This window comes from Sylvia atricapilla, chromosome 3 (assembly GCF_009819655.1).
Source record: "Sylvia atricapilla isolate bSylAtr1 chromosome 3, bSylAtr1.pri, whole genome shotgun sequence".
NCBI classification, from domain to species: domain Eukaryota; kingdom Metazoa; phylum Chordata; class Aves; order Passeriformes; family Sylviidae; genus Sylvia; species Sylvia atricapilla.
In genome coordinates this window covers 111,701,083-111,724,937 of record NC_089142.1, presented here as the reverse complement: position 1 = coordinate 111,724,937, position 23,855 = coordinate 111,701,083, and the positions used below count along the sequence as shown (strand labels likewise).

Sequence of the window (23,855 nt, the reverse complement as noted above, 5' to 3'; positions counted from 1 at the left end):
GATTTGGGAATGCGAACGCCGGTGGCGGGCTACGCCGCGTTGCCTAGCAACGCCTGGTGTGTCTGTGACGTCACTTCCGGCGCGCCGCCGCTCCTGCCGGGGTCGTGGCGCGTCAGCGCTTCCGGCCGCGCCTGGGGCTGAGCGGGAGCGGCGGCCGGGAACGGGCTGGGAACACACAGGGAACGGGCTGGGAACGGGCCGAGAACCGTGTGAGTGCGGGAGCCATGGCGGGCTGGCCCTGTCCCCCTTCTTCTGCTCCCATTTTTCCCCCTTGTTCCCCCCCTCTCCTCTTTTTGCACCTTTTTTCTCTCCTCTTCCCCCCCTCCCCTCTTCCCCTCCCTTTTCTTCCCCCCCTCCCCTCTTCACCTCCTTGGTTCTCACCTTTCCTCTCCCTTTTTTTCTCCCCGTCTTTTCCTCCACCCCAGCATTTCCATGTGATCCAGGGTCCTTTGCAAATGGGATTAGAAGTGGGCACGGTGGGGGTCTCCATGACTTCAGCAGCAGCCGCCTGGGAATCCTCTCCCCATTCCCCTTTGGGCTGGAGATTTTTGCCTCTTTCCAGCCAGTTTTGCCTCTGGAAGGGGCGATATTCCTGGGAAATGGACAGTGCTCAAATGGGAATTAAAAGGGTAGCTGTGAAATAACACAAGAAGTAGTTAAAAATCATTTTATTGGGGTAAAAAAGTGGCGTTTTGGTATCACCAATTGTTTATAAAGCACTGGGTGAGACATCACTCAATTTGCAGGACCTGGAAAGAAATTCCTCAGATTCCAGTAGGAACAGGATTAGACTCAACAGATTCCTCAAAGCACCTTTAAATCTGTAGAAATATATGGTTTGTTCTGGGTTCGGACATTTGGGAGAACACCCCAAAACTTTTGCTCTTCTACAAACTTTGGAGCAGCTTCAGACATTCCCAGGAAATAGGGCCCGATGAAAGGTTAGAAATGGGCCTTCAAAATGTGCAGGCTGTGAGTCCATTTTGAGGAATTCCCATCATTTTTGGGTTTTCGGTGTGTGAATACCATTATCCATCACAGAAGAGCTTGGAAATTTTTGTGGAAGGTGTTTTCAGGCAGTCTTTTAGGATTGCAGTTATCTTCTCCTTAATCCTGCATTCTTTTTATTGACTGGTGGGGCCAAGAATCATTCCTTAATTCTGGGTGCCTTAACGTGGATCCAGCTCTGTTTGCTCCATCCCTGTCCCAGCTTCTGACAGCCCAAAGGGTTTCATGGAAAATTAGGGTTGGGATTTGAGCTCAGATTCACTCACTCCTTGGTTTTGTTGAGGAGTTGGAGATTGGTCCAACATTGGATTAAATGATCTCAGAGCTGTTTCCAACCCCAGTGATTCCATGGAACTCGAACCCGGGCTGCCGTAAGCCTGTGGAATTCCGCTGGCTGACACAGCATCTCATTTAGCAGGGAGAAGAAAGATGGAAAGCAATCCTGTTCTGCTGGAATCCAAGTCCTCCCCCATCAACCTGCTGAATGAGATGCAGCAGCTGCGGCTGCTGGGCCACCTGTGCGACGTCACGGTCAGCGTGGAGTACCAGGGCGTGCGTGCCGAGTTCCCGGCACACAAGGCTGTGCTGGCTGCCACCAGCAAGTTCTTCAAGGAGGTTTTCCTCAACGAGAAACCTGTGGATGGCCCCCGGAGCAACGTGTTCCTCAACGAAGTGCAGGTGGCGGATTTCGCCTCCTTCCTGGAGTTCGTGTACACGGCGCGCGTGGAGGTGGAGGAGGACAGGGTGCAGCGCATGCTGGAGATTGCTGAGAAGCTCAAGTGCCTGGATCTCTCCGAGACCTGCTTCCAGCTGAAGAAGCAGATGCTGGAATCCGTGCTGCTGGAGCTGCAGAACTTCTCAGAATCGCAGAATTCCGAGGAGGAAAACACTGCCCGCCCGAGCGCTGTGCCCATGGCAGAAGATGAGCGGGAGCCTCTGGATTCTTCCATAGCCGCACCCGGCCGTGGAGCATCTCCTGAGGGGCCGGCTGCCAAATCCAAGGAGAAGATGGACAAAAAGAAGGAAGTGCTGAAGGCTCCTTACGCCAAGATCCGCAGGGCAAGCGGGCGGCTTGCTGGCAGGAAGGTGTTTGTGGAGATCCCAAAGAAAAAATACACCCGGAGGCTGCGGGAGCAGCAGTGGAACGCCGAGGAGGAAAAACAGCCCGAGGGCGAGGAGACAGAGCAGGAGCAGGTGGAGAACTCCGGCAAACCTGAGGGAACCTCCCCGGAAAGCCTCCCCAAAGGCGAGGAGGACAAAAAGAAGCGTGGCAGCGCCTTCAAGTGCGGCACGTGCCAGAAGGAGTTCCTGTACGAGAAGAGCTTCCTGAAGCACATCCAGCAGAGCCACGGGATCGCCTCGGCGCTGGAGTTCCGCTGCGAGACGTGCGCGCAGACCTTCGCCAACCGCTGCAACCTGCGCAGCCACCAGCGGCACGTGCACAGCAGCGAGCGCCGCTTCCCCTGCGAGCTCTGCGCCAAGCGCTTCAAGAGGAAGAAGGACGTCAAGAGGCACGTCCTGCAGGTGCATGAGGGCGGAGGGGAGCGCCACCAGTGCCACCAGTGCGGCAAGGGGCTCAGCTCCAGGACGGCCCTGCGGCTCCATGAGAGGACGCACACGGGACACAAGCCCTACGGCTGCCCCGAGTGCGAGGCCAAGTTCTCCCAGCCTTCGGCGCTGAAAACCCACATGAGGTAGGAGCAGCTTTCCCCTGGAGTCGGGGTGCAGCCCTCGGGGCCTGCTAAATCCCCGTTTTCTCTTCATGTGGGGGTTCAGCCCTAGGGTCCTCCAAATTCCTGTTTACTCCTCATATCTCACGTGGGCCAGGCCTGTGGTGCAGAGAAATCCGGGTGGTATTCCTCCAGCAAATCCTTAGACTCAATACAAAGACAAGCGTGGAAGTATTTGGGAAGGATTTGGCAGGGTTTTCAATGGGAAAACACTGGATTTGGGGGCGAAGCAGGAAAAACAATGGATCTGGGAACAGGAGGAGGTGGCCGCATCACTGATGTCACCCACACGGAGCTGATCTGGCACCTGTTTGGTTTTATCTGTCCCAGAGCATTTTTATCAGCAGGAAAAATCATCTCTGAGGGGTTTTAACCTGGTTTTGTTAGTATTTTATCTACTCAAGGCATTTTGATAATGAAAAAATCACTTCTGAGGGACTTTAACCTGATTTTATCAGTTACTTCATGTGTCTCAGGGCAGACATTTTGATCAGGGCAAAAAATCCTCTCTGAGGTCTTGAGCCTGATTTTATCAGTTTTATTTTTCTGAAGGTGTTTTTATCAGGGCAGAAATCAACTCTGAGGAGCTTGAACCTGATTTTATCAGTCGTTTTACCATGTCTCATAAGAGACAATTTTATCAGAGTAAAAATCTTCTCTGAGAGGTTCAACCTGATTTTATCAGTTATTTTAACTGTCTTGGGCCAGAGACATTTTTATGGGGAAAAAAAAAAAATCCTCTCTTGGGGGTTCAACCTGACTCTTTTTTTAGTTTCCAGAGCTCTTTCAGTAATTTTGGACCCTGGAAACTCAACGCTGGGTTTGGTGGCAGCTGGTGGTGGGAATTTCTTATCCTTGGGGATATATTTTGCCACCTGGATGTGCCTCTCCAGGAAAAGCAGCCATGCCAACCCCCTGAGAAGCTTTCCCTCACATTCCAAAGGATTGGGCAGCACAACCTGGAGAGTTTTTTCTAAATTTGGCTGTGTTTCACCTTGAAAAATTCGGTTTTACTGTAACTGTTTTGGATGTGGGCATTGATCCAGCAGTAAGGATCATCCTGGAGTTTAAACTTTCCTTTTTCCTTGCAGGATCCACACGGGGGAGAAGCCCTTTGTGTGTGATGAGTGTGGGGCTCGCTTCACCCAGAACCACATGCTCATCTACCACAGGCGCTGCCATACAGGTGAGGCTGGAAAACTGGGACAGTCCAATCCCAGACATTCCAGGGAAACTGTTGCCTTCAGAAAATGCTGCCTTTTATCTGTATTTTTATGGATAAAACGAGATATTGCCGTCTCTTAGGTGAGATTTGCCTGAGAAAGGCTCCCAAGGATATCCCATGATTTTAAGCTGAGGGGCGGTTGATTTAAACTGGATTTTGGGAAGAAATTCCTCCCCGTGAGAGTGGTGAGGCCCTGGAACAGTTCTTGCCAAAGAAGCTGTGGATTCCCGATCGCAGGAATTGTTCCAGGCCAGGTTGGGAGTGGCTTGGGGCAGCCGGAGATAGGGGAAGGTGTTCCTGCCATGGGATGGTTTGGAACTGGGTGACCTTTAAAGGTCCCCACGGTGAAGACATGCTCCAGAATTTCTGTGGGATATTTAAGAGCATTCCCAAAGCTCTGCTGGTTTCATCCTCCTTTTCCCCCTTCTTTAGGGGAAAGGCCTTTCATGTGTGAAACATGTGGGAAGAGCTTTGCATCCAAGGAATACTTGAAACACCACAACCGGATCCACACAGGATCCAAGCCCTTCAAGTGTGAGGTTTGCTACCGGACCTTTGCTCAGCGGAATTCCCTGTACCAGCACATCAAAGTCCACACAGGTAGGATGTGCCCATTTCTTGGATACACATCCCTCACCACTGCGATCTTCCAGCAACAAATTCTCAGCCAGGTTTTTCCCCACGTGCACTGCTTGATGTGTCATGTTCTCCCCTTCTCCCACTAGTCTTGAGTAAAAGCAGGCTGTGGAGATACCTTAATAACCTGCCGGGATCATTGATCCGGGGAAGGAGAAAAATGGAATCTGTTTCCAAGCAGAGAATCCGTGGTGTGTTCATCGTGATCCAGGGTTAGGAGCAGCTCAGGGGTTCTTGCTCAGAGAAGAGTGAATAAGGGGGAGGAATACTTGGATTCTGAGCAGGACTTGAGTCTCTAATGGAAAATCCATGGAAAATCCATGGAAAAATGCAGTGGCAGCACAGCTTTATGGGGCTGGGAGGAACCTGCTTCCTCCAGATGGGTCGCAGTGTGACAACACTTTCACCACCGGGATGTTTTCCTTGACCATTCCCTGCCAGCCAGGGCTTGCTGGGCACTCCTGAGGCACAGCAGGTCTGCCCTGCCCGCGTTCTCAGCCTTTCCCATGCTGCATTCCCAGGGGAGCGGCCGTACTGCTGTGACCAGTGTGGGAAGCAGTTCACGCAGCTGAACGCGCTGCAGCGGCACCACCGCATCCACACCGGCGAGAAGCCCTTCATGTGCAACGCCTGCGGCAGGACCTTCACCGACAAATCCACGCTGCGCCGGCACACCTCGGTACAGTCCTGCCGCCTTGGCACACCGGGAGCACATTCCCACGCTCCGGGGGCTTGGCAGCTCAGCTCCTCGGAGCCGCATTCTCTGGATCGATGGGTCAAGACTGCAGCAGACTTGCAGTTCAAACTGATGGAAGTTGGGGTTACGTGGGGTGTTGGGAAGGAATTCTTCCCTTGGAGGTTGGGAAGGCCCTGGCACAGTTTTTCCAGAAAACTTGTGGGTGCTGCATTCCTGGAACTGTTCAAAACCAGGGTGGATGGGGCTTGGAGCAACCTTAGATAGGGGAAGGTGCCCCTGTCCATGACAGGGGGTCGGACTGGATCTTTATGGTCCCTTCCAACCCAAACCATTCCATGACTCCAAACCAAAAACCTTTTCTACCAACATCAAATACAAGCTTGATCCAAACTTTTTGTCATCCCATATACAACCTTCTCTCTTCTGGTTATTACTTTGCAGATCCATGATAAAAACACCCCCTGGAAGTCCTTCCTCGTCATCGTGGAAGGAGCCACGAAGAATGATGAGGGGCACAAAACAGAGCTTCCTGACGAGGAATACGAGGTGTCCCCCAAAATCCCGGAAAAGCTGCTGTCCTTCCCAGAGAACAGCCCCTACCAGAGCCTGGCAGCAGGGCCGGGAAGCGGGAATTCCAGCATGGACTGTAAGGCCTCTGGAGCACAGGAATCCCTGCTGGGAGAACTTACCGTGCTCCACACGCAGACAGACTCTGGGCAGCCCCAGCTCCATGCCCTGGTGAACATAGAATAATTTGGGATTGCATCCTGCTCCTTAGGCTGCACCACTTGTACAGTCCTTGGCCTGAGGGAGGCTGGTGGTGGGAAGCTGGGAAAGAGTGGATTTCCAGCTTTCCTCTGGAAATTCCTTTCTCAGCTCCATCTTCTGATGGTCGGGCAGGATGGCACCACACCAGAGAATTCATGGGAGTTGATTCCCTGGGAATTCAGGGGGTGGATCAGGTGCCTTGGTGGTGTAGGTTTGTTTTCCAGTGAATTCAATGCCACGTGGACAATCAGGAGAACCGATGTTTCTCCATGACATTCGCTGTGTTTTCCCTAGTGGAATTTCATCCAGGAAAAGTCTGGCTAAATTTGCTTTTCAGGAAATGCTGGCTTCTCTCTGCTTTTGCCAAAGATCCCAAAGAGTGGGAGCAGCTTTGGAGTTGCATTCCAGGAGTTTGGAGTCCCTGAGCAGCAAAAAGGGGCAAAAAGGTGGCACTCAAATGCTACTTTGTTGGTTTTACAATTCCATGGAAACCAGAGCAGTCTGGCACTTGGATCCTGTCAGTTCTCACCTTCCAGTTGCTCCAGTTCTCATGGAACTGGGCACTTGGGGGAAAGTCTGGGAAAAGGAGCTGTGCTGGAAGAGGCTCAGTTCAGAGGCTTTTCCTGCTCCATTTAAGTGGAATAGGATTTCGGGGGTTTCCCCTGAGCAGGGAAGGAGCCTTGGAGCGTTGTCCAGCTGCCCTGACCCCTGTTTTTTTGGAACAGCAACTCATTGCTATGGTGTAATGCTTCAAGCCTCAGGATGGGCTTCCCACTGTAAAAACCCACAACTTTTCCCATTCCTTCTCCCATTTCTTTGCTTGTTCCTGTAGCATTCCCCCAGCAGTTCCTCAGCTGAAGCTGTGAGCAGAATTTTGGGAAAGGTAAGCACAATCCAGCCTGGAGAGATCCAGCAATAAAAGACACCTCCCCCCCACCCCCCCACTCTGTAGCACAGAGCTATTTCTTGGGGTAAAGGGATGGCAGACACGTTCCTATGGAATTCTAAGCTAGAAAAAAAGGGAATTTTTGTACCAGAGGACATTTCCAAGAGGCTATATTTGAGATACTTATTCCTGCTGGAGCTCAGTTATTCCCAATGGAAGGAAAGGGGTTATAGGTATATTTAAAGGCTGAGTTGGATCTGAGGCTGGGGAATGTTTTGTGCTCTGGGAACATACGGAAGTGAGTTACTTGTTTGAGCTATTCCTATTAAACCATGGAATATGGAGACCTCCCAGTGACTCAGTCGTATCCAGTGGGACACTTTGGGATACTGACAGGCTTGGAAAGTTCACCTGGAGACGAGAAGGTTCCTTGGAAACCTCAGAAGGGGCCTATAAGGAAAAGTGGCAGGGATTCTTCATCAGGAGTTATAGTGACAGGACAAGAGGGAGGGAATGGCTTCCCAGTGACAGAGGGAGAATTCAGGTGGGATGTTGGGAAGGAATTCTTCCCTGTGAGGGTGGGGAGGCCATGGAAGGGTTTTCCCAGAGAAGCTGTGGCTGCCCCATCCCTGGAAGTGTTCAAGGGGTGTGGAGCAAGCTGGGATAGTGAAAGGTGTCCCTGGAACAGGATTTGCTTTAAAATCCCTTCCCACCCAAACCATTCCATGATTCCTAACAGGAATTGAAGGAATTACACCCCCTCCCAGACTCCATCATCCCACCAGCCTTTTTGAGTTTTCCAGAAGAACCATTTCTCCCTCCTTCCATCCATGATTTTCACTTTATTCATGTACAGAGTCACACCAAACATGATATTCTTGCTAAGGCCATTTCCTTAAATAAGTTTTCCAAGTAGAGAGTGATGGAAGTGGGGCAGGAATACAGCGGGAGTGGCGGAATTGTCACCTGGGGACTGTCACAATTCACCATGGATACAGTGGAGGACATGCTGGAGCTACTCACACACAACTACCAGGTGTAGGGATGGAGTAACAGCCCTCCTGCTCCTCCTGTCCTACAACACCAACACAGGGAACGGCAACAGAACCAAAAAAAAAAAAACGCCAGGAAAAGTGAAGCCTCCCAAGCTGTGCTTCCCCTCATCCCGGCTCCCACAGTGCTGGACGCCAGACAAAGCCATTCCTAAGGGTGGGGATGGATGAAATCTGTGTGTTTCCAAGCCTGGAGCTGGAAGTTCCCACCCCCCACCTCCCAGGCCTGGGCTTTTCCATCTGTTTGGTATGTTTGGGATGAACACAAGGACCTGTGGGAAATAAAGAGATCAGGAGGGGCGGGAAAACACCAAACCAAGGAGAATTTGCATGGATCGGGATTTTTGGTTTCCAGAATTTTAGAGCCCAACGAGCCAAGCTCTATCCAAAATCTAACATTCCAACCTGACTTTTTCCAGAGAAAAGAGAGGCTGGGGTTGCCTGGAGCCTCCAGAGCAGCCCTTAATTAATGAGTTCACTCTTCCCAAAGAGTGACAAATTGCACAAGCTCCCGACACCACTGACACATCCCTGAAAAACCAGGCAGCTCAATCCTCTGTCCTTAACCAGACATCCATCAATTCCTTCAGGAATTTTTCAACTTCTCCCAAGCAAACTGTGCACCCCTGCCACACAAATTCCAACAAGGCTCCTGTGGGATCAACACCCATGTGCAGCCAAGGGGCTGGAATTTAGGGATTGTGTCCAGCACATGCGGAGGGCAAGGTACAAAAATAGATCCTTCCTCAGGTGGAATTATTTGGGAAGTGGAGGGATGGGATGCACCACAAACTGAAGTGGAAAATCAATCCAAGAAAGATGGAAACCAACCAGGACCTAGGGCTAACACTGATCCTGGCACTCCTGGAATGCCTTTGGCGTGGTGAGGGTGTGCGAGATATTCCCAATTCCCAAAGCCTCTGGCTAGCACCACTTCCAGACCCACAAATCCAAGTGTATCCAACACTTGCAAACGGAAAAATGGGAACACAACGGGCTGGAAGCGCTTACTGGTACTGTGCTGGCCTGGATGGAATATTTACATGCTGGAATCAACAGAATAGCGGGAAAACTGGGAGCTGCAAGTGCAGGCACTGGGATGAGCGGGACCAAACCCGAGGAGGAGAAGGAATTCTGCTCCAAAGGCTTCTCCTGCCTCACATCCGCCTGGAGCGTCACCACAGAGCAGGGGCTAAAGAAACACAGTGAGCCATGGGAGTGGGAAGCGATGAAAGAAAGCGCGGGATTGGGTCGGGAATTCCCGAAAAGTCCTCGGCCGGAGGCAGGAAGGGCCCGTGGGCATCACTTGAGGTCGCCATCGCCCTCGCCCTGGATAGTTTTCTTGATGCGCAGCAGCATCGTGGTGAGCCACTGATCCAGCCGAGAGATGGAGTCGAATTCCTTCACCTGGCACCAGCAAAAATGTAGATCAGGGAGCGGGCAGGAAAGGGAAGGAGGCAGGAATGCGGCGGGGATGGGAGAGAGGAGTGGCAGACATGGGCTCCTCCTGGGAATAAGGGGGAGGGAAAGAGGAGAGAAAAGGGAGGGGGAAAATGCAAAGAAAGACAATAAAGAAAAAAGCGGGGGGGGGGGAAACAAGGGGAAAAAAGGGGAAACAAAGGCAAAGGGGAAGCAAGGGCAAAAGCAAAACAAGGGGAAGGGGAAAAAAAGGAAGGGTGGAAAAGGGTTAAGAGAGGGAAAAGGGGAAGAAGAGGAAGAGAGGAAAGGGGAAGAACCAAGGGAAAAGGAGGAGGGAACAAGGGGGGGGAAAACCAAGGACAAAAGGGGAAAAAAACACAAGGGCAATGTGGGGAAAAACAAGAGAAAGGAAAACCAAAGGAAAAGGAAAAAGAAAAGGGGAAAAAGGGAAAGGAAAAAAGGGGGGAAGGGGGGTAGAAAGGAGGAGGAGAAAGAAAAGGGGGAGAGGGAAAAAGAGAAGGGGGTGAAAAGGAGGAGGGGGGAAAAAAAAGTGGGGGAAATAAAGGAGAGCAGAAGAGAAAAAGGGAAAAAAGGGAAAAGGCACAGGGCTACAGTCCAGAGAAGAGTATCTCCAAACCCACCCCAAGCACTTTAAGCTCCTGTCAAACACCAAAGGAGCCGGAGCAAACCCAGGCAGGATCTGAAACCCCAGGATTGTTAAAGGAGGAAGCTGGGACCGTGCTGGAGCAGCTCTGCCCCCGGCCCCTCTCTGCAGACTCCCAAATACTGAACAGGGCACGGGCACCCCAAAGAAGAGCAGGAAGAAGCAGCATTCCCAAGTGAACCCATCAGTACTCACTGCCTCGGTGTAGGCCTCGCTGTTCTGCTCCTCGTGAGCTTCCAGCAGTTTCTGGGAAAACACCAGGAAAAATCAGGGAATGCTCTGTTCCTGCATATTCCCTCTCTGGCATCTCATCCCAAGGAACAGAGACCCATGGAAGGCACCCACCACAAACAGGGGTCTGGGCCAAACCCAGGGAGAAGCGAAGCTGATGTCCTCTCAAATGCTGAGATAAAGGAGAAAACCCCTGGAAAAGTAGGAAACCTCCCTGGTTACTCACTTTCAATAGCTTGCATTCCCGGGAATCTGTGAAAGCTGGGAACATTTCTTCATATTTCTCCAGTGCAAGCTGGAAGAGAGAAATCCCTTCACATATCATTCTTTTTTTTTTTTTTTTTCCCAGGATTTAAACTTCCCATCCTCAAACTTGGGAATGCATCCACCAGGAATCCAACGTGACAGTGGCATATCAAGAATTCCAGCTACAACTGATGAGAGATCAGGGATTTTGGGATACTAGCTGTGAGCCCACCAAGCTTCTCCCAGCTGGCAGAGGCTGGTAGAGAGGGACTGGGAATTCTGGGATAACTGACCTTGGCATTCAGCTCATCCACGATGAAGTGGCACAGGGCAGCTTTGAAGAAATATTCCTTGGCACTGTACTTGAGCAAAGGGTTATCCATCGTGTTTGTTCCCACCTGGACAAACAAAAACCGTGGAAAAAAGGTGCAGGAAAGGAATGCCTGGATTAAACCAATTCAAATTCCACCCTGAGCCACAGGGCTGGGAATAAAAAGCACGGGAAAATACAAAAAACCTGTTGGGAGGTTTTAAACTCATCCCACGGGAAGTCAGGTCCCACCAGACTGATCCCTGGTTGGTGAGGAAATGGAAAAACAAATCCGTTTGGGAAAAAGCTGCTCCTGGATTAACCCACTGGAAGCATCAAGCAGCAATGCTGGTATTGCAGGTAAATATCCAACAAAAGGCAGAGTTCATAAATCCAGGAGGGAATTTTCTGCCAAAAGGAGTTGTAAATACATTCAAAGGGGAATTTTTATGAATTTCTCCCAACCTTTTCCTGGAAACAATGAAAACCATGGATGTGGCACTTGGGGACGCTTGGCCATACAGGGGGAACAGTGGGACTCTGACATCAGAGAGCTTTTCCAAACTGAACAATTCCCTGATTCTGGCAGTTCTGCCAACCCCCGAGCCCTTTCCCCTTGGGAAGAGGTGCTATTCTCACGGGATTTGGCTCCTGACCTGCTCGTAGATTTCGATGGCTTTCTGGTACTGCTCCAGCTGCGCCGCGTAGGCCGCCACCTTCAGCAGACACTTGTTGGCTGAGCTGCAACCACATCCTCAAAATCAGGCCCTGAATCCTGGGAATTCACCAGCCTGCACCCCAGCACCCCTTCCCAGAGAGAAAAGTGGTAACCAACAGCTAGGATTTAGAGGAATTCTCTTGGAGTAGCCCAAATTAGAAGTTAGTTCTGGGAGTGTCTGGGCTGGATCCCTGTTCCTGCCTTTCCCCCTGATCCCAAGGACTTGCCTGTTGGATTCCTCTCCCTTGTAATAATCCGCAGCCTGCTCGTAGTGTGCGATGGCCTGGGGACAGAAATGTGGGATCAGTCATCCTGGGATAAAGCACCCCAGGCAACAGCATCAACATTCAGGGAAAGAGATGGGATCCAACAGAGTGGAGCCAAGGAAGGAAATCCTTGCCTGGAAAATAACCCCCAAATCCCATCCAGTTTTATCCTGCAAAAGTCCAGCAGGAGATCCACAGCGGGATTCCTGCTCAGGGAGCTTGGAAGTGGGAATGAGGGAATGAGTGTTGATGTGGGAACTAAAAGTGACGGGAAACGGTTCCATGACGTTTCCTAAGCCCTTTCCCAATGGGAAACACCAAGGTGGATTCTCACCACAGCATTCAGCCAGTGCTGCTGGCACAGGGGTACACCAGAGGCTTGGGATTGCTCCATGAAAGCCTCCAGTCTGGGAAAACTCCAACTCAGGGCTGGATTGCACCTACACTAGGAATTCTGGTGCTGGAATGGGAGATGAGAAGTCTTGAACTCAGGGCATGGAAATCCCAGGACGGTTTGGGTTGGAAGGGACCTCAAAGATGATCCACTTCAACTGGGGGAACACCTTCCACTATCCCAGGCTGCTCCAGCTTGGCCTTGGACACTTCCAGGGGTGTGGCAATCACAGGCTTTCTGGGAAAGCTGTGCCAGGGCCTCCAATGACATCACTGATTATGTCACCAGTGATGTAACCGATGTCCCCTCACCTTCTCGATGTCCACCAGCTCGGCCTCATAGATCTCAGCAATGGTGATGTGGTGCTTGGCAGCGATGGTGAAACGGCCCTGGAGACAGGAGAGAAGCAGGATGAGCTGTGGCATTCCCAGGAAGCCGCGCGGCATTCCCGGGAGCGGGGCCTTACCATGTCCGTGTAGATATCGATGGCTGCGTTTAAGCAGTTGATGGCCTCTGCAGCGTGTGTGAGAGACAATAGCGTCAGCCACATCCCATTCCCAAATCCCACCCAGCAGCTGCTCCAGGGAATATCTACCCACAGACTGGGCTCTGGAATGACCTCAGCCCCAGCACTCCTAGCAATTCCCAAAGGGAACAAACACCAGGGTGACCTAAACCCGAGTTTGCCATCTGCATCCCCCAACAGAGCAAACTTCAAGGGATTAACTCTAAAACACTGTTGTTTTCCAGGCACTTGGGAGTTTCACCACTCCAAAAGGGTGTTATCCACCCTGAGTTTGTTCCCGTGTCTCCTGAGATGGTGCTGGTGGAAGGCTGGGGATTTGGTTCCAGACCTATCTAGGGAAAAATGGATCAGAGACTTTCCCAAAAATCACAACCAGGTTGAAAGAATCCCAGATCCTTTATTCTCACCCTACCAAAAGCCAGGACTGGGGAAAGCCTCGGGGACACAGCAGGGATCCCACTGGGATCCAGCCCAGTGACTGCCTGAAGCCATTCCTCAGGAAGCCATTCCCTAAAGCCAAAGCCAAACCAGGATGGAAGGCGCCAAAAGTCCCAACACCCTGCAGCATCCCAAATCCCACCAAACACCAAGAGGAGATGCCAGGATAGTGCTGACCTCCTGCATCATCCCAAAGCTCCTTCTGGAAAAGCAGGAATGCACCTCTGCCACCACTGAGCATTTGGCTGGGAACAATCCCAGATTCCGCTGCTGGTTTCCGCTGCCTTACCTTGTGGATCTGCTTTTTTGTAGGCATTCCCAGCATCCACAAAGCTGGTGGCTGAGTCGTGCTTGCTCTGGAGCTGCATGTGCAGCTTGGCCGCCTGGCAAAAGGCATTTCCTGCCGCTGGAAAAGAAGGAATACCGATCCCATGAATCCTGGGAATGAGCGGGAATGCATTGCTTCAGGGACCTGGGGAGATTCAGGGATAAGGGCATCCCAAGCAGGATCACCAGCTGGCATTTTAAAATTCCTCCAAGATCCTTCGGCTTTGTCCACTCTCCCAGTATTTAAATAGGAATTGCATGGACACAGAGATGATTCCCCATGGATTCATTCACAGGAAAACATTTGGGCACTCTGGGATCACCCACACCCCCCCAAATCACAGAATTCGGACTCACCACTCCAGTTTTTGGCGATCTTGAACATGTTGGCAGCCCTGGTGTACATCTCACACGCCTCCTCCACCCGGGTGTTGCCCCTGGAATGCAACGGGAATGCTCCTGAGGCTGGGCCAGGAGGGAACACGGCTCCAGAGCCAAAATTGGGATTGGGAATGTTGGCCTCCCCAAGCTCTGTGAGGCTGATCCTACCCCCTATGTGAGAACACTGAAAGGGGAATGCTGGATTTGGGGGCTCTCCCAGAATTCTGAGATGCCGAAGGTCAGATTTTTGGTAAGGAAATCCAGATTCTTCATGGAAACCTTGGGAAAAAAGAGGCTCTGGAGGGACCTCCTTGGTCTTCATAACTCCCTGACAGGAGCCAGGTGGGATCAAGCTCTGCTCCAACAGCAAAAAAAGAAATCTCAGAATCCTTAAGGCTGGGAAATCCCTCAAGCATACAAATTCAACATTCCCCCAAAATCCATTCCCCAAGTGCCACATTCATACTGCTCTTAAATCGACCTCACAACAGAGACTATTCCATTTTCTTTTCCATCCCCTGGGGATTCTGGTGCTTTTCTCATCTCACTCTCTCCCTCTGGCAGCCGAGCACAGTTGGTTTGGAAGCGCAGGCAGGATTTTTGGATCCCTCCTTGCCCTTGGAAGGCGCCTCTGGCATGAGCCAAAGCCAATGGAGACAGCACCGAGGAATGCTACACCTAGAGAGGCCTCTGGAAGCGGGCAGTTCCCAGCCTTTTAATCCCAAAAAATTAGAAATTAAAGGAAAAACAGCTCTTGTGCAAGGTGATGGAGCAATTCCAGGAAGAGCCCAGGTGGGAAGAAGTCATTTGGCCGGCACTGAGAGGCCTGGACATCCCGTTTTTCAGGGAAGGTGCCAAGAGCCGAATCACCCCCCCTAACCTTTCTATCCTCTTTTTTTTTCCCCCTCCATCTGTTTTTAGCCCTGAAAATTAAAAATTCCTTTCTCAAAATCTCTGCCCATTCTCTCCAAGGATTTTCAGGAATTTGCCACCCGGATTATGCCCCTGGAGCAGGCCCTAACTGATTAATCTGCCAGAGGCCAGAGAGGAATTTCTATTTAAAACTTGTGGATTTTAGGGCGGCCGCCGCCAGTTTTTTTCTGGGCTGATGGATAAAAACCTCCCGGCCTTCACTGAGCATCGCTCCGGGAATGTTCTTTCCGTAAAAAACTAAGGAAAAGCAGGACTGAGGTGGCCACACCATCCTGTTTCCAGACACACCCCCGGGAACGGCGAGGCTGGAGCAGCCAGGCCCAGCCAAAAGGACGCTCTGCCATTTTCTGGGATAATGCCAGCCGCAGCCCCGGGGTGCCGGGTGTTCCCTGGGATTTCAGGAGAGCTCATCCCTGCCAGGGCGAATCACGGGGATGCCGGGAGGGAGATGATTCCCCCCGGGATAAGGCCGGGATGAGCGCGGGGCCGGGCGCGGGGAGGGGACAGGAGCCGCAGAGGCCGAGCGCGCTAGTGACATCCCCGTGGCCATGGATGGGCAGGAGGGGCTGCTCCAGGGGGATCGGGGTTTGGAGAGGGGATGGGAGGCCTCCGTGTGCCGCCGCCATCCTCCAACGCCGTGCCGGGATAGAGAAGACCCTCACCCCCACTGCGGGGCAGGAGTTGTGAAAAAGGGGGAAGAGGTAGGGAAGGGGAGGATGGAGAAGATGGGGAAGGGGGGCAGGAAATAGGGAAGGGGGCGGATGTAGGAGACGGGGATGGAAGAGGGGTAAGAGAAGGGAGGGGGGCCAGGACTCGGGGGGTGATTCAGGAGCTGAAAGGGAGCGGGATCTGGGAATGGGGGTGTGAAGGGGCTGGAAGCGAGGCAAGAGCTGGAGAGGGGGATCCAGGAGCCGGGGAAGGGATGCAGGAGACTGGAAGGGGGGGAGCAGGACACGGGAAGGGGGATGCGGGAGCCGCTCACCCGAAGAGCCCCCGCAGAAAGGAGTGCGAGCCCTTGACCCGCTTCTCCGCCTCCGCCATGAGCTGCACGGCCTCCCGCTCCTTGCCGGCGCTGTCCATCGCTCCCGCTTTTCCTGCTCTCCTTCCTCCTCCTCCTCCGCCGCGGCACCGGGAGCGCGGCGGGCGCGTGCGCGGGGCGGGGCGCGCGCGGGATGCGGGATCCGGGATCCGGCGGGATCCGGGATCCGGCGGGATCGGCGATGAGCGGCTCCTCCCGGCGGGCGGGACCCGCGCAGCCGCGGCGCTCTGGTTATTCCCGAAGGGAGATGCCTTCAGGAGCGAGCTCTAAAGAGGGCTGTGCTTGATGCCGAGGGAATGGGAGCGGGATGCCAGCTTAGTGCTGGCGGTGGGATCTGTCTTACGTCAATCCTTATCGTGAAGGTCATTTGTGTCACTCTGCGAGTTTCCAGGGAATTACCTCACCTGTAATGCAGGACAGCTGAAGTTCAGGTTCCCGGGAGGTAGACTACACGTTCTTGGGAATATTCCACACTAAGGGTAATCAGGAGAAGGGTCACCTGTGTCCTGCCCCCGTGACCTGAGCGCACATTTGAGTTGTTCAAAAACGCTCCTGGAAGGAGTGAGCTCTGTACGGGGAAAACCGGGATATTCCTGCCTGATCCCTCCCCTGCTCGGCCGGCCGGAGGGAATCCCACGACGCTGAACTACAACTCCCGGCGTCCCCCGCGGCCGGCGCGCGGCGTCACGGCCCCGCCCCGCGCCCGGTATCTCCATGGCGACGCTGGCGCATCCCGGCGCCGCTCCCATGGGAACGTCCCGCACGGCGTCCCGGGAGCCGCAGGAGCTGGGGAAGAAAGACTTCGCGTTCCCCTCGGCTCCGCTGTCCCAGATCCCTCCCTGTGAGGGAATGCCGGCTCTGCAGTGCCGGGAACACGCTGTGATGATCCTCCGGGAGAGGAAATCCCGGCTCCGGTGTCCCAGGAATTCCAGGTGAGTGACCTGCTTTCAGGGCTGGGCGAAATTAAAGCCGGGAGCGCTTTTCAAGCAATCCCCATCCAAGCTCGCTGGGAAAACCGGGAACTGTTCCACGCTGGATCCCAATTAACCCTAGGGGTTTTTCCCTTTTCCAGGCAGGACAACATGAAGCCTTTTTCTCTCTCTGAGCTCGGGCTCCCAACAGAAAACAAAGCTATCCAGGGAATTCTCTGCCCCATGGCTGTGGAGCTCTGCCACCTCCTCCTCGCCCTAGAACAGGGAGATGGGATTTGTCCAGCCTTTCCCAATTTGGGGGAAAAGGCGGGAAAATTAGCCAAAGCTATGGAAGAACTCGCTGCTGCGGCAAGGAGGTGAGGTGGACGGGAGTCTCCTGTGTGGATTTGGGGGCTGGGAGGAGATAGAAAAGGTGGCGGGAAGTGTGCATCCTCCTGGACAGTTGGGACTGGGAGTGGGGAATTGACAAGGAGTGCTGAGCCCAGTCTTTCCATTCCAGGCTGTCTGAGGATTCTGGCAAGGAAGGGAGCATGGAGACGTATCCCATGGGTGAATCCCTGCTCCAAGCGGGGCAGGACATGGTGCTCGCAGCATTCCAGCTCCAGAAGCATCCAGACAGCCCTTGGCACCAAGAGCACCTGGCAGCAGCTGCCAAGAGGACCCTGATGGAGACAGCAAAGGTGAGGGAGACACTGGGAAGGGACACGAGCGGGGGGAAACTCCAGCAGATCCATGGAGCAAACCACACCTCCTCCCCACTCCAGGGATGAAATGGGAATGGGAATTCCTGACCTGAGCGGCTTTTCTGCCTTTTTTCCTGGTTAGATCCTTCAGCTGGAAGAGGCTGCAGGGATAAGGAGGATCACTGGTGCTGCCAGCTGGCTTCTGGAATGCCTGAGCGTGCTGCAGGATGCCCGGGATGCTCCAGAGCTGCTGGCTGCATTCCAGGCCTTTTCTGAGGCTGTGCTCCTGCTGAGCCGCCTAACGGCCAAGCGTCTCCAGGAACCTGGATATTGTCCTGGAGGGAAGAGCTTGGCCCAGACCCTGCAACTGCTCCACAAGTGCGTCCCACTCATCCACGCAGCCAAGCACAGCACCTTGACACATCCCAGGGATTGCCAAGCTGACCTCTCCCAAGATTCTGTTTTCCAGCTGACGGAGAGGACCATCAGAGAGCTCCTCTCCCTGCTCATGGAGCCACAGGACAGGAGTGGGATCTTCTCCCAGCAGCTGAGCAGGCTCCAGGCTCTCCTCTCCCACCCCGACCCTCTGCGCCTCTCTGAGGGCGCGTTCAGCTCACACTTGGAAGCAGTCATTATCCATGGAATGCTGCTGGCAGAGTCATCCAGGCGGGATCTGCAGCTGGAGCTGGTGGAACATTGCTGGGTCTTGCAACAGCTGAGGAGGAGCATCTGCAGCCACATTAGCCAGAGGGAGGAACAGCCAGGACAGAGCCAGGGAGAACACGGACTGGAGCGGGAATGTCGCAGCTTGAAGGAGGAGCTGGAAAACCTGGATTGGGCAGTGCTCAGGGCCACATTATGCCAAATTCTGGATGGATTCTTTGAGGAGAAGGAGCCCTTGAGGCAGCTGGTTGAAGGTGCCCTTAGTCTTGCCCGTTCAGGATGTTTTCCAGCAGGACCAGGAGAAATTTTGAAGAAGCTCCAGCCCCTCATTGCCGCCGCCTTCGCTCAGGCCCAGAGGATGCTCCAAGCAGCCGATCTGGTCCTGGCCAGGTGTGCCAAGGCCCAAACTGCCAGGGAAATCCGGGAGGGCATGGAGCACCTGCAGAGCCTCCTGGCGAGCCTTCCTTCCCTGCTCACAGAAACAAGAGGGGACATCACAGAGCAGCTCCAGGCCCTGTGCTGTGCCTGGGCCAGAGCCACCGACAGCCTCCTGCGCTGCTTTGAGGAGACCATCGGCATGAGAGAATTCCTTGAGTTATCCATCCAGGAGCTGGCCAAGCACAAGGAATGGTGCGAAGCGGCACTGGAATGCCAGGATCCTGAGGGATTCTCTTGGCACGCTGCTTGCCTCACAGGCTGGGCACGCTGGGTGGTTGGAGCCACCACCCGGCACGTGGACAGGGCCACAGATCCCATCTTCAGGAATGGTTTGCTGGTGTGGGTGGAGCAATTGGCCAAATCTATCCTGGAGCTAAGAGCAGTCACGGCCCTCATTCCAGGAAGATTTTCCTGTCTTCAAAGCCAGGATGCCTTTTCCCAGGCAGCGAGCTCCCTGATGGACTCTGCTCTCCATGTCCAAACTGGGCTGGATGGGTCCAATGACCTGGAGATCCTCAGCCCGCTCCGTGAGCAAGTGCGGAACACCAAGGTGGAAAAGGGGCTTGATCTCAGCCTGTCCCACACTGAGATACAAACCACTATGAATGAGGCAGCATTCCAAGGAGATATCCAAAGTCATCCATCTTCACTGCCAGCTAGCTTCCACCTGGATCCATGGCAAGGAGATACACACCCTGTCATCACAGCTCTCCTGGGAGCATCCCAAGCTGGTGACATGGACACTGTCTGTGCTGCTTGCTCTGTCCTGCTGGAGCTCTCCAATGGCTGTGTGGAAGCAGCACAGGAAGTGCTGCCCATCGCTGAGCCTCCCCAGCTCCAGGTGCTGGAGCAGCACCGGGATATCACAGCATTGACAACACAGATCATCAGCCTGGCCACAGAAACGGCCCCCAGGCAGCTCCCTGTTCCAGGCAGGCTTCTCCAAATGGCACTCAGGCTCTCGGGAAGGATCCAGGAGACTCAGGAGTGCCTGGCAGATGTGGCAGGCTCTTGGAATGGTCTGGCCCAGCAAGTGCTTGGATTTATCCTGTCAGGTGACTCTCCAAGAGGGAAGCAGGTTTTGGATGAGACCCTGCTGGGTTTAGCAGGAGCAGTGCAGTTGGCGGGAGATATTGCAAGCACAGCCTGCAGTAAAGAAAATCCCAATCCCTCCCATGTTCAGGGGAGCTTTCTGCAGCTGCAAGCCAAGTTTTCCTGTGCTCAGCTGAACACCAAAGCCTTCCTGGAGAAGGCAGCATCCTTCAGGGAATCCTGCGGGATGGAAAAGGCCATCCTGGAGCTGCATGGTGTCCAGTGGGCCAATGGCATGCGTGTCCTGCTGGATGTCATGGATCAGTTTGTAGGCAGGGATGTCCTGTTCCTGAGGGAGCTGAGCAGAGCCGTAAGGAGCAAGGTTGGCCCACGGAGCCTCCTGGCTGCTGTGGCTGAGAATTCCCTCAGGTTGCAGGAAGCTGCCCGGCTCTCCTACTTATCCTGCCCTGGAGACCATGGTGCCAGAGAAATCCTGGTGCTCCGGGAGGAGATCCAGGTGCTCATGGAAGCACTGCTGGATGTGTCCAACACCCTCCTGCTCTCCCCACTGCCTACTGCCAGCTTGACCATCCGCTTCGAGCTCCTGCGGAGGGACGTGGCCCTCAGGGCCAAGGCATTGTTGATCCACATGGAAAGGGTCAACATGGAACAGCTGCAGCTCATCCAAGATGTGGCTGGACCAGCTCTGTCTAACCTCACCCAAGAGGAGAGGGAGAGTAGCCAAGAAGATTTTGAGGAGAAGGCAAATCGACTCATGGCTGATATCCAGTGGGTCAGGAACACCCTCTGGGATGCTCTAGAGGCTGGTGCTCAGCTTACATCGCAGTCTGGCCTGCTGTCCATGGCTGACCACCTCCTGCTCCTCACGGCTGATGTGGTGGGAAGTGCCCGGCAGCACTTGAGGAGCCACCAGGACACTGGGGATCCCCACCTGGATAGTCTGGTGTGGTACTGGTCGGCCAAGGCACACTATCTTGTCACGTGGCTCCAGGTTATCCATGGAATCGACGGAGGCATTCTGCGGTGCCTCACGGAATGCCTGCAGTGGGAACACTTCTCAGGATCACCCAACAGCACAGCCAGACTCTCCCCGACCCCAGAGCCCACTGAGGCAGCAGGAATTCATCCATGCAGGAGTAGAGGAGTGAGTGGAGCCATGCAGGAAGTGGGTGAGCTGGTACGGGAGCTCTTTTCCCTGGCAGGGTGTTGGTCAGGGCTGCCCATCATTCCTGGCACTCCCAGCATGGAGCAGGAATGTGAGGAATGCTGGCAGGGCCTCTGGAGGTCAGCAGGCTGACCCTGGTCCACTCGGGCAGCTCAGGTTGCTGGCAGCCCTGGATTCCTGGATATCCGATCGGCCAGGCTCTCCTACATCCATCCCAATCCACCATTTCGGAGGCAGGGGGGCTGCAGCACTCTCCCTCAACTCCATACATTCCCTCTGGGAATATCAGCAGCTCCATTCCCATGGCTGTCAGGAGCTGGGAAAGGCTTTGGCACAGACCCAGGTCCCTCAGCCGAGTGCTTTAGAGCTCTAGTTGTGCTGGGAATCATTTGCAAACTGTCAGCTGGCAGGACACCCTAATCCCATTTGGAGATGGCTCCAAGGGCTTTGGATTTAGGGAGAAGGGCTAGTGGGAAGGTGGAGTGGACCAGCAGGGGGTGGGGAACTCTCCCACCAGTTTTACTCACCAAAATCTCTTTCAGAAACACCCAGGTAGAGGAGACCACTCAGCATCGGTACGTCCACACATTCCAGGCTTGGAATCTGCTCCAAGACAGCATCGTGATGGCCCTTCCAGCCTCTCGCCTGCAAAGCAGGAGAGAGGAAACTGTGACAAGTTGCAGGGTGGCCCCAGCAAGGTGTCCCAGGTGACCCAGGACATGGTCACAAGGATGTTCCACATGACTCAGTTCCTGCGGAGGAAGGGCCCCATTGCGGTAGGCAGCATTTCATCCCTCCCATTTTCCCTTAGGATCATGCCAGCTCCATCTCAGATCCCTGTGTCACCCAGCTCTTGAGAGAGTGGCAACAGCTGTATTTATGCAAAATACTCCAAATTCCTTCCTCCTGGTTAAATGTGAGCTTGGCATCCTGTCCTTTCCTCAAGATGTATCTGATGTGTCGTCCTGGACCCTCCCTGTCCTGAAGGAAAAGCTTTTTTTTTCCTTCTCTCCTCAGTCTCATTGATTTTTATCCCATTCCAGAGCAAGGAGCAGTTTGTTGCCTGTGCCAGGCAAATGGTTTCCGATGGGCAGGTGGTTGTTAAGTTTGGGAACATCCTCGCCAAGCACTGCCTGGACCAGAGATGCTCCACAGAGCTGCTCCGTGCTGCCGAGCACACCCATTCCATCAGCAGCCAGCTCAGCATTGTGGCCAGGTGAGCTGCCAGCAGCTGGGATCACCTCTCGCAAGGTCGTCCAAGAGGGATCCCTTCTCCAAGGAATGTGGGTGGTGGTCCCCAGAGGTCCTAGGGGTGGTGGGTATTGTCCAAAATTAAGGAACAATTTGGAGGCCTCCCTTTCCTCCATGGGTTTCCCTGCTCTGATGGCACAGGGGACAAGCTGGGTTTGGAATAACAACACTGTCGGGATGTCTAATGTCCTCCTAATAAAATCCTGTGGAATGTCTTTGAAGGGTGAAAGCAGTGACTGGGGAGAGCAAGGCCTCCTCTGAGCTGCTGCTGAGAAACGTGCAGAACCTCATCCAAGCAGTCCAGCATGTCCTGAGGGCGGCCGAGGCGGCCTGTGTCAAAGTGAGTCCATCATGGAATCAATCCTGAAATTGGGATGTATTTGGGTGGGAAGGGTTGTTCCAAGCCCCATTCAGCCTGGCTTGGAGCAGTTCCAGGGATGGGGCAGCCACAGCTTCTCTGTACCAGGGCATCCTCACCCTCAGAGGGAGGGGTTTCTCCCTAACAGTGAAAGCTGATGGCAGCAATTCCATGCTGTGGGAGCTTCTCATCCAGGTCTTTCCCATGAGAGCTGGGATCTGGCTGCTATGGGACTCCAGCTGGATCAAATATTCCTCCTGGAATACTTCTATTCTGTGCCTTTCTGTCTCATGTCCAAAGCCCACCCTGCATCATCCCAGGCATTGACCGTCCTTCAAGTCACCTTTACGTGCTCCATTCCCCACTTAATTTTTGGATCGTAGATCACCTTTTATTTGGAATTAGTCCATGCTATCCTCTTTATTCCCAAAAGCCAAATTCCCAAGAGTTTCCTATGCAGCTGCCATCAACAGCCACCTGATCTGACTGTAATGTCTGTGAGAGCAGATTTTTCCTGAACACAACTGGAAAATAAGTCCAGACACCACCACCCTCTTCCTGAGACAGCATTTCCACATGAATCCCATCGTCCTCTATAATCCTACTGCTTTTCCTGGGATCATCATCTCTTTTTGAAGGAAGCAGAGATTTTTTTAGAATCGCATTTGCCGAACAATCATCCCCAAGGGTGACAAAGTTCCTCCTGTGCTTAATTAAATTTAAAACTTCCTCTATTTGCACATTTTTCACTTTGCTGATGCCAGCCTGGATTAATTCATTAATTAATTTTGACCGTCTAGATCCTGAAGTCCTTTATGACCTGGAAATTTCCCTTTGGAAAATTCCTTGCTTATCAATAAACTGCCCTCCTTTCCTCTCCCTGTAAGAAGCTTTTGAAGCATTTTGAAGCATCTTGAAGCATTAAGAGATAGCAATGTGGATAAAGCACACACTGGCACATCCACACTTTTCCGTAATTTAGGATGCACAGGGATATATTAAAACAATTCATTTGTCCAACAGGGTTTGGGACAACCCTCAACAGACCCTGAAGAAGAAGAAATTGCTGCTTTCTGCCAGCAGTGGAGGAAAGACCTGACACAGCACAGAGCCAAGGAGGCTTTAAATTCTGACCGGGATGAATTAGGGCTCCGGAAAACTCGAGGGGCAAAGGCTGAGCCCACCCTGATGTCTCTGGTGCAAGAGCAACCCCCTTGGAGTAGGAATATCCCAAAGCATCCCAGTCCTAGGAAAGGACATACAGTTATGCACAGAGACTTGTAAGCCCAGAGAGGGGCTCCTTGTCCCAATGGCGCTGGAAGCAAAGGAGGAATAATTTGCCGTGTGAAGGATTCATCCTGGAGCATTTCATATCGTGGCAGGAAAATCTCAGAACAGGCTCCATGGAGAGGCCAGGA

At 53.3% G+C, this 23,855-nt stretch overlaps 2 protein-coding genes across 3 annotated transcripts; one reads left to right on the top strand and one right to left on the bottom strand.

Annotated features, from left to right (window-relative positions):
* The first annotated feature begins 112 nt into the window (after window positions 1-112).
* LOC136359742 (GDNF-inducible zinc finger protein 1-like) lies at window positions 113-7,296 on the top strand. The gene is made up of 6 exons (XM_066316646.1): window positions 113-207; window positions 1,427-2,702; window positions 3,830-3,924; window positions 4,396-4,563; window positions 5,121-5,278; window positions 5,738-7,296. The coding sequence occupies exons 2-6, from the start codon at window positions 1,438-1,440 to the stop codon at window positions 6,047-6,049; spliced, it is 1,998 nt and encodes a 665-aa protein (XP_066172743.1). The 5' UTR covers window positions 113-207; window positions 1,427-1,437; the 3' UTR covers window positions 6,050-7,296.
* Window positions 7,297-7,772: 476 nt separating this feature from the next.
* Window positions 7,773-16,043, bottom strand: NAPB (NSF attachment protein beta). 2 transcript variants are annotated; one of them, XM_066316647.1, is made up of 11 exons: window positions 15,838-16,043; window positions 13,899-13,978; window positions 13,504-13,620; window positions 12,717-12,763; window positions 12,562-12,639; window positions 11,818-11,873; window positions 11,529-11,613; window positions 10,856-10,960; window positions 10,543-10,611; window positions 10,281-10,331; window positions 7,773-9,409 (listed from the first exon to the last, which is right to left on the bottom strand). In XM_066316647.1, the coding sequence occupies exons 1-11, from the start codon at window positions 15,933-15,935 to the stop codon at window positions 9,305-9,307; spliced, it is 891 nt and encodes a 296-aa protein (XP_066172744.1). In that variant the 5' UTR covers window positions 15,936-16,043; the 3' UTR covers window positions 7,773-9,304. The 2 variants fall into 2 exon arrangements, with proteins under 2 accessions (XP_066172744.1, XP_066172745.1); XM_066316648.1 differs by lacking the exon at window positions 12,717-12,763 and having other exon boundaries at window positions 15,838-15,868.
* Window positions 16,044-23,855: the final 7,812 nt, after the last annotated feature.

Excerpts from the sequence above, each read along its gene's own strand:
- LOC136359742 (XM_066316646.1), top strand. The coding sequence starts at position 1,438 with ATGGAAAGCAATCCTGTTCTGCTGGAATCCAAGTCCTCCCCCATCAAC. Across the intron at positions 2,703-3,829 it reads GCGCTGAAAACCCACATGAG|GATCCACACGGGGGAGAAGC; the intron begins GTAGGAGCAGCT and ends TTTTCCTTGCAG. Across the intron at positions 5,279-5,737 it reads CGCTGCGCCGGCACACCTCG|ATCCATGATAAAAACACCCC; the intron begins GTACAGTCCTGC and ends ATTACTTTGCAG.
- NAPB (XM_066316647.1), bottom strand. The coding sequence starts at position 15,935 with ATGGACAGCGCCGGCAAGGAGCGGGAGGCCGTGCAGCTCATGGCGGAG. Across the intron at positions 13,979-15,837 it reads TTTCTGCGGGGGCTCTTCGG|GGGCAACACCCGGGTGGAGG; the intron begins GTGAGCGGCTCC and ends GTTGCATTCCAG. Across the intron at positions 12,640-12,716 it reads TCGATATCTACACGGACATG|GGCCGTTTCACCATCGCTGC; the intron begins GTAAGGCCCCGC and ends TCCTGTCTCCAG.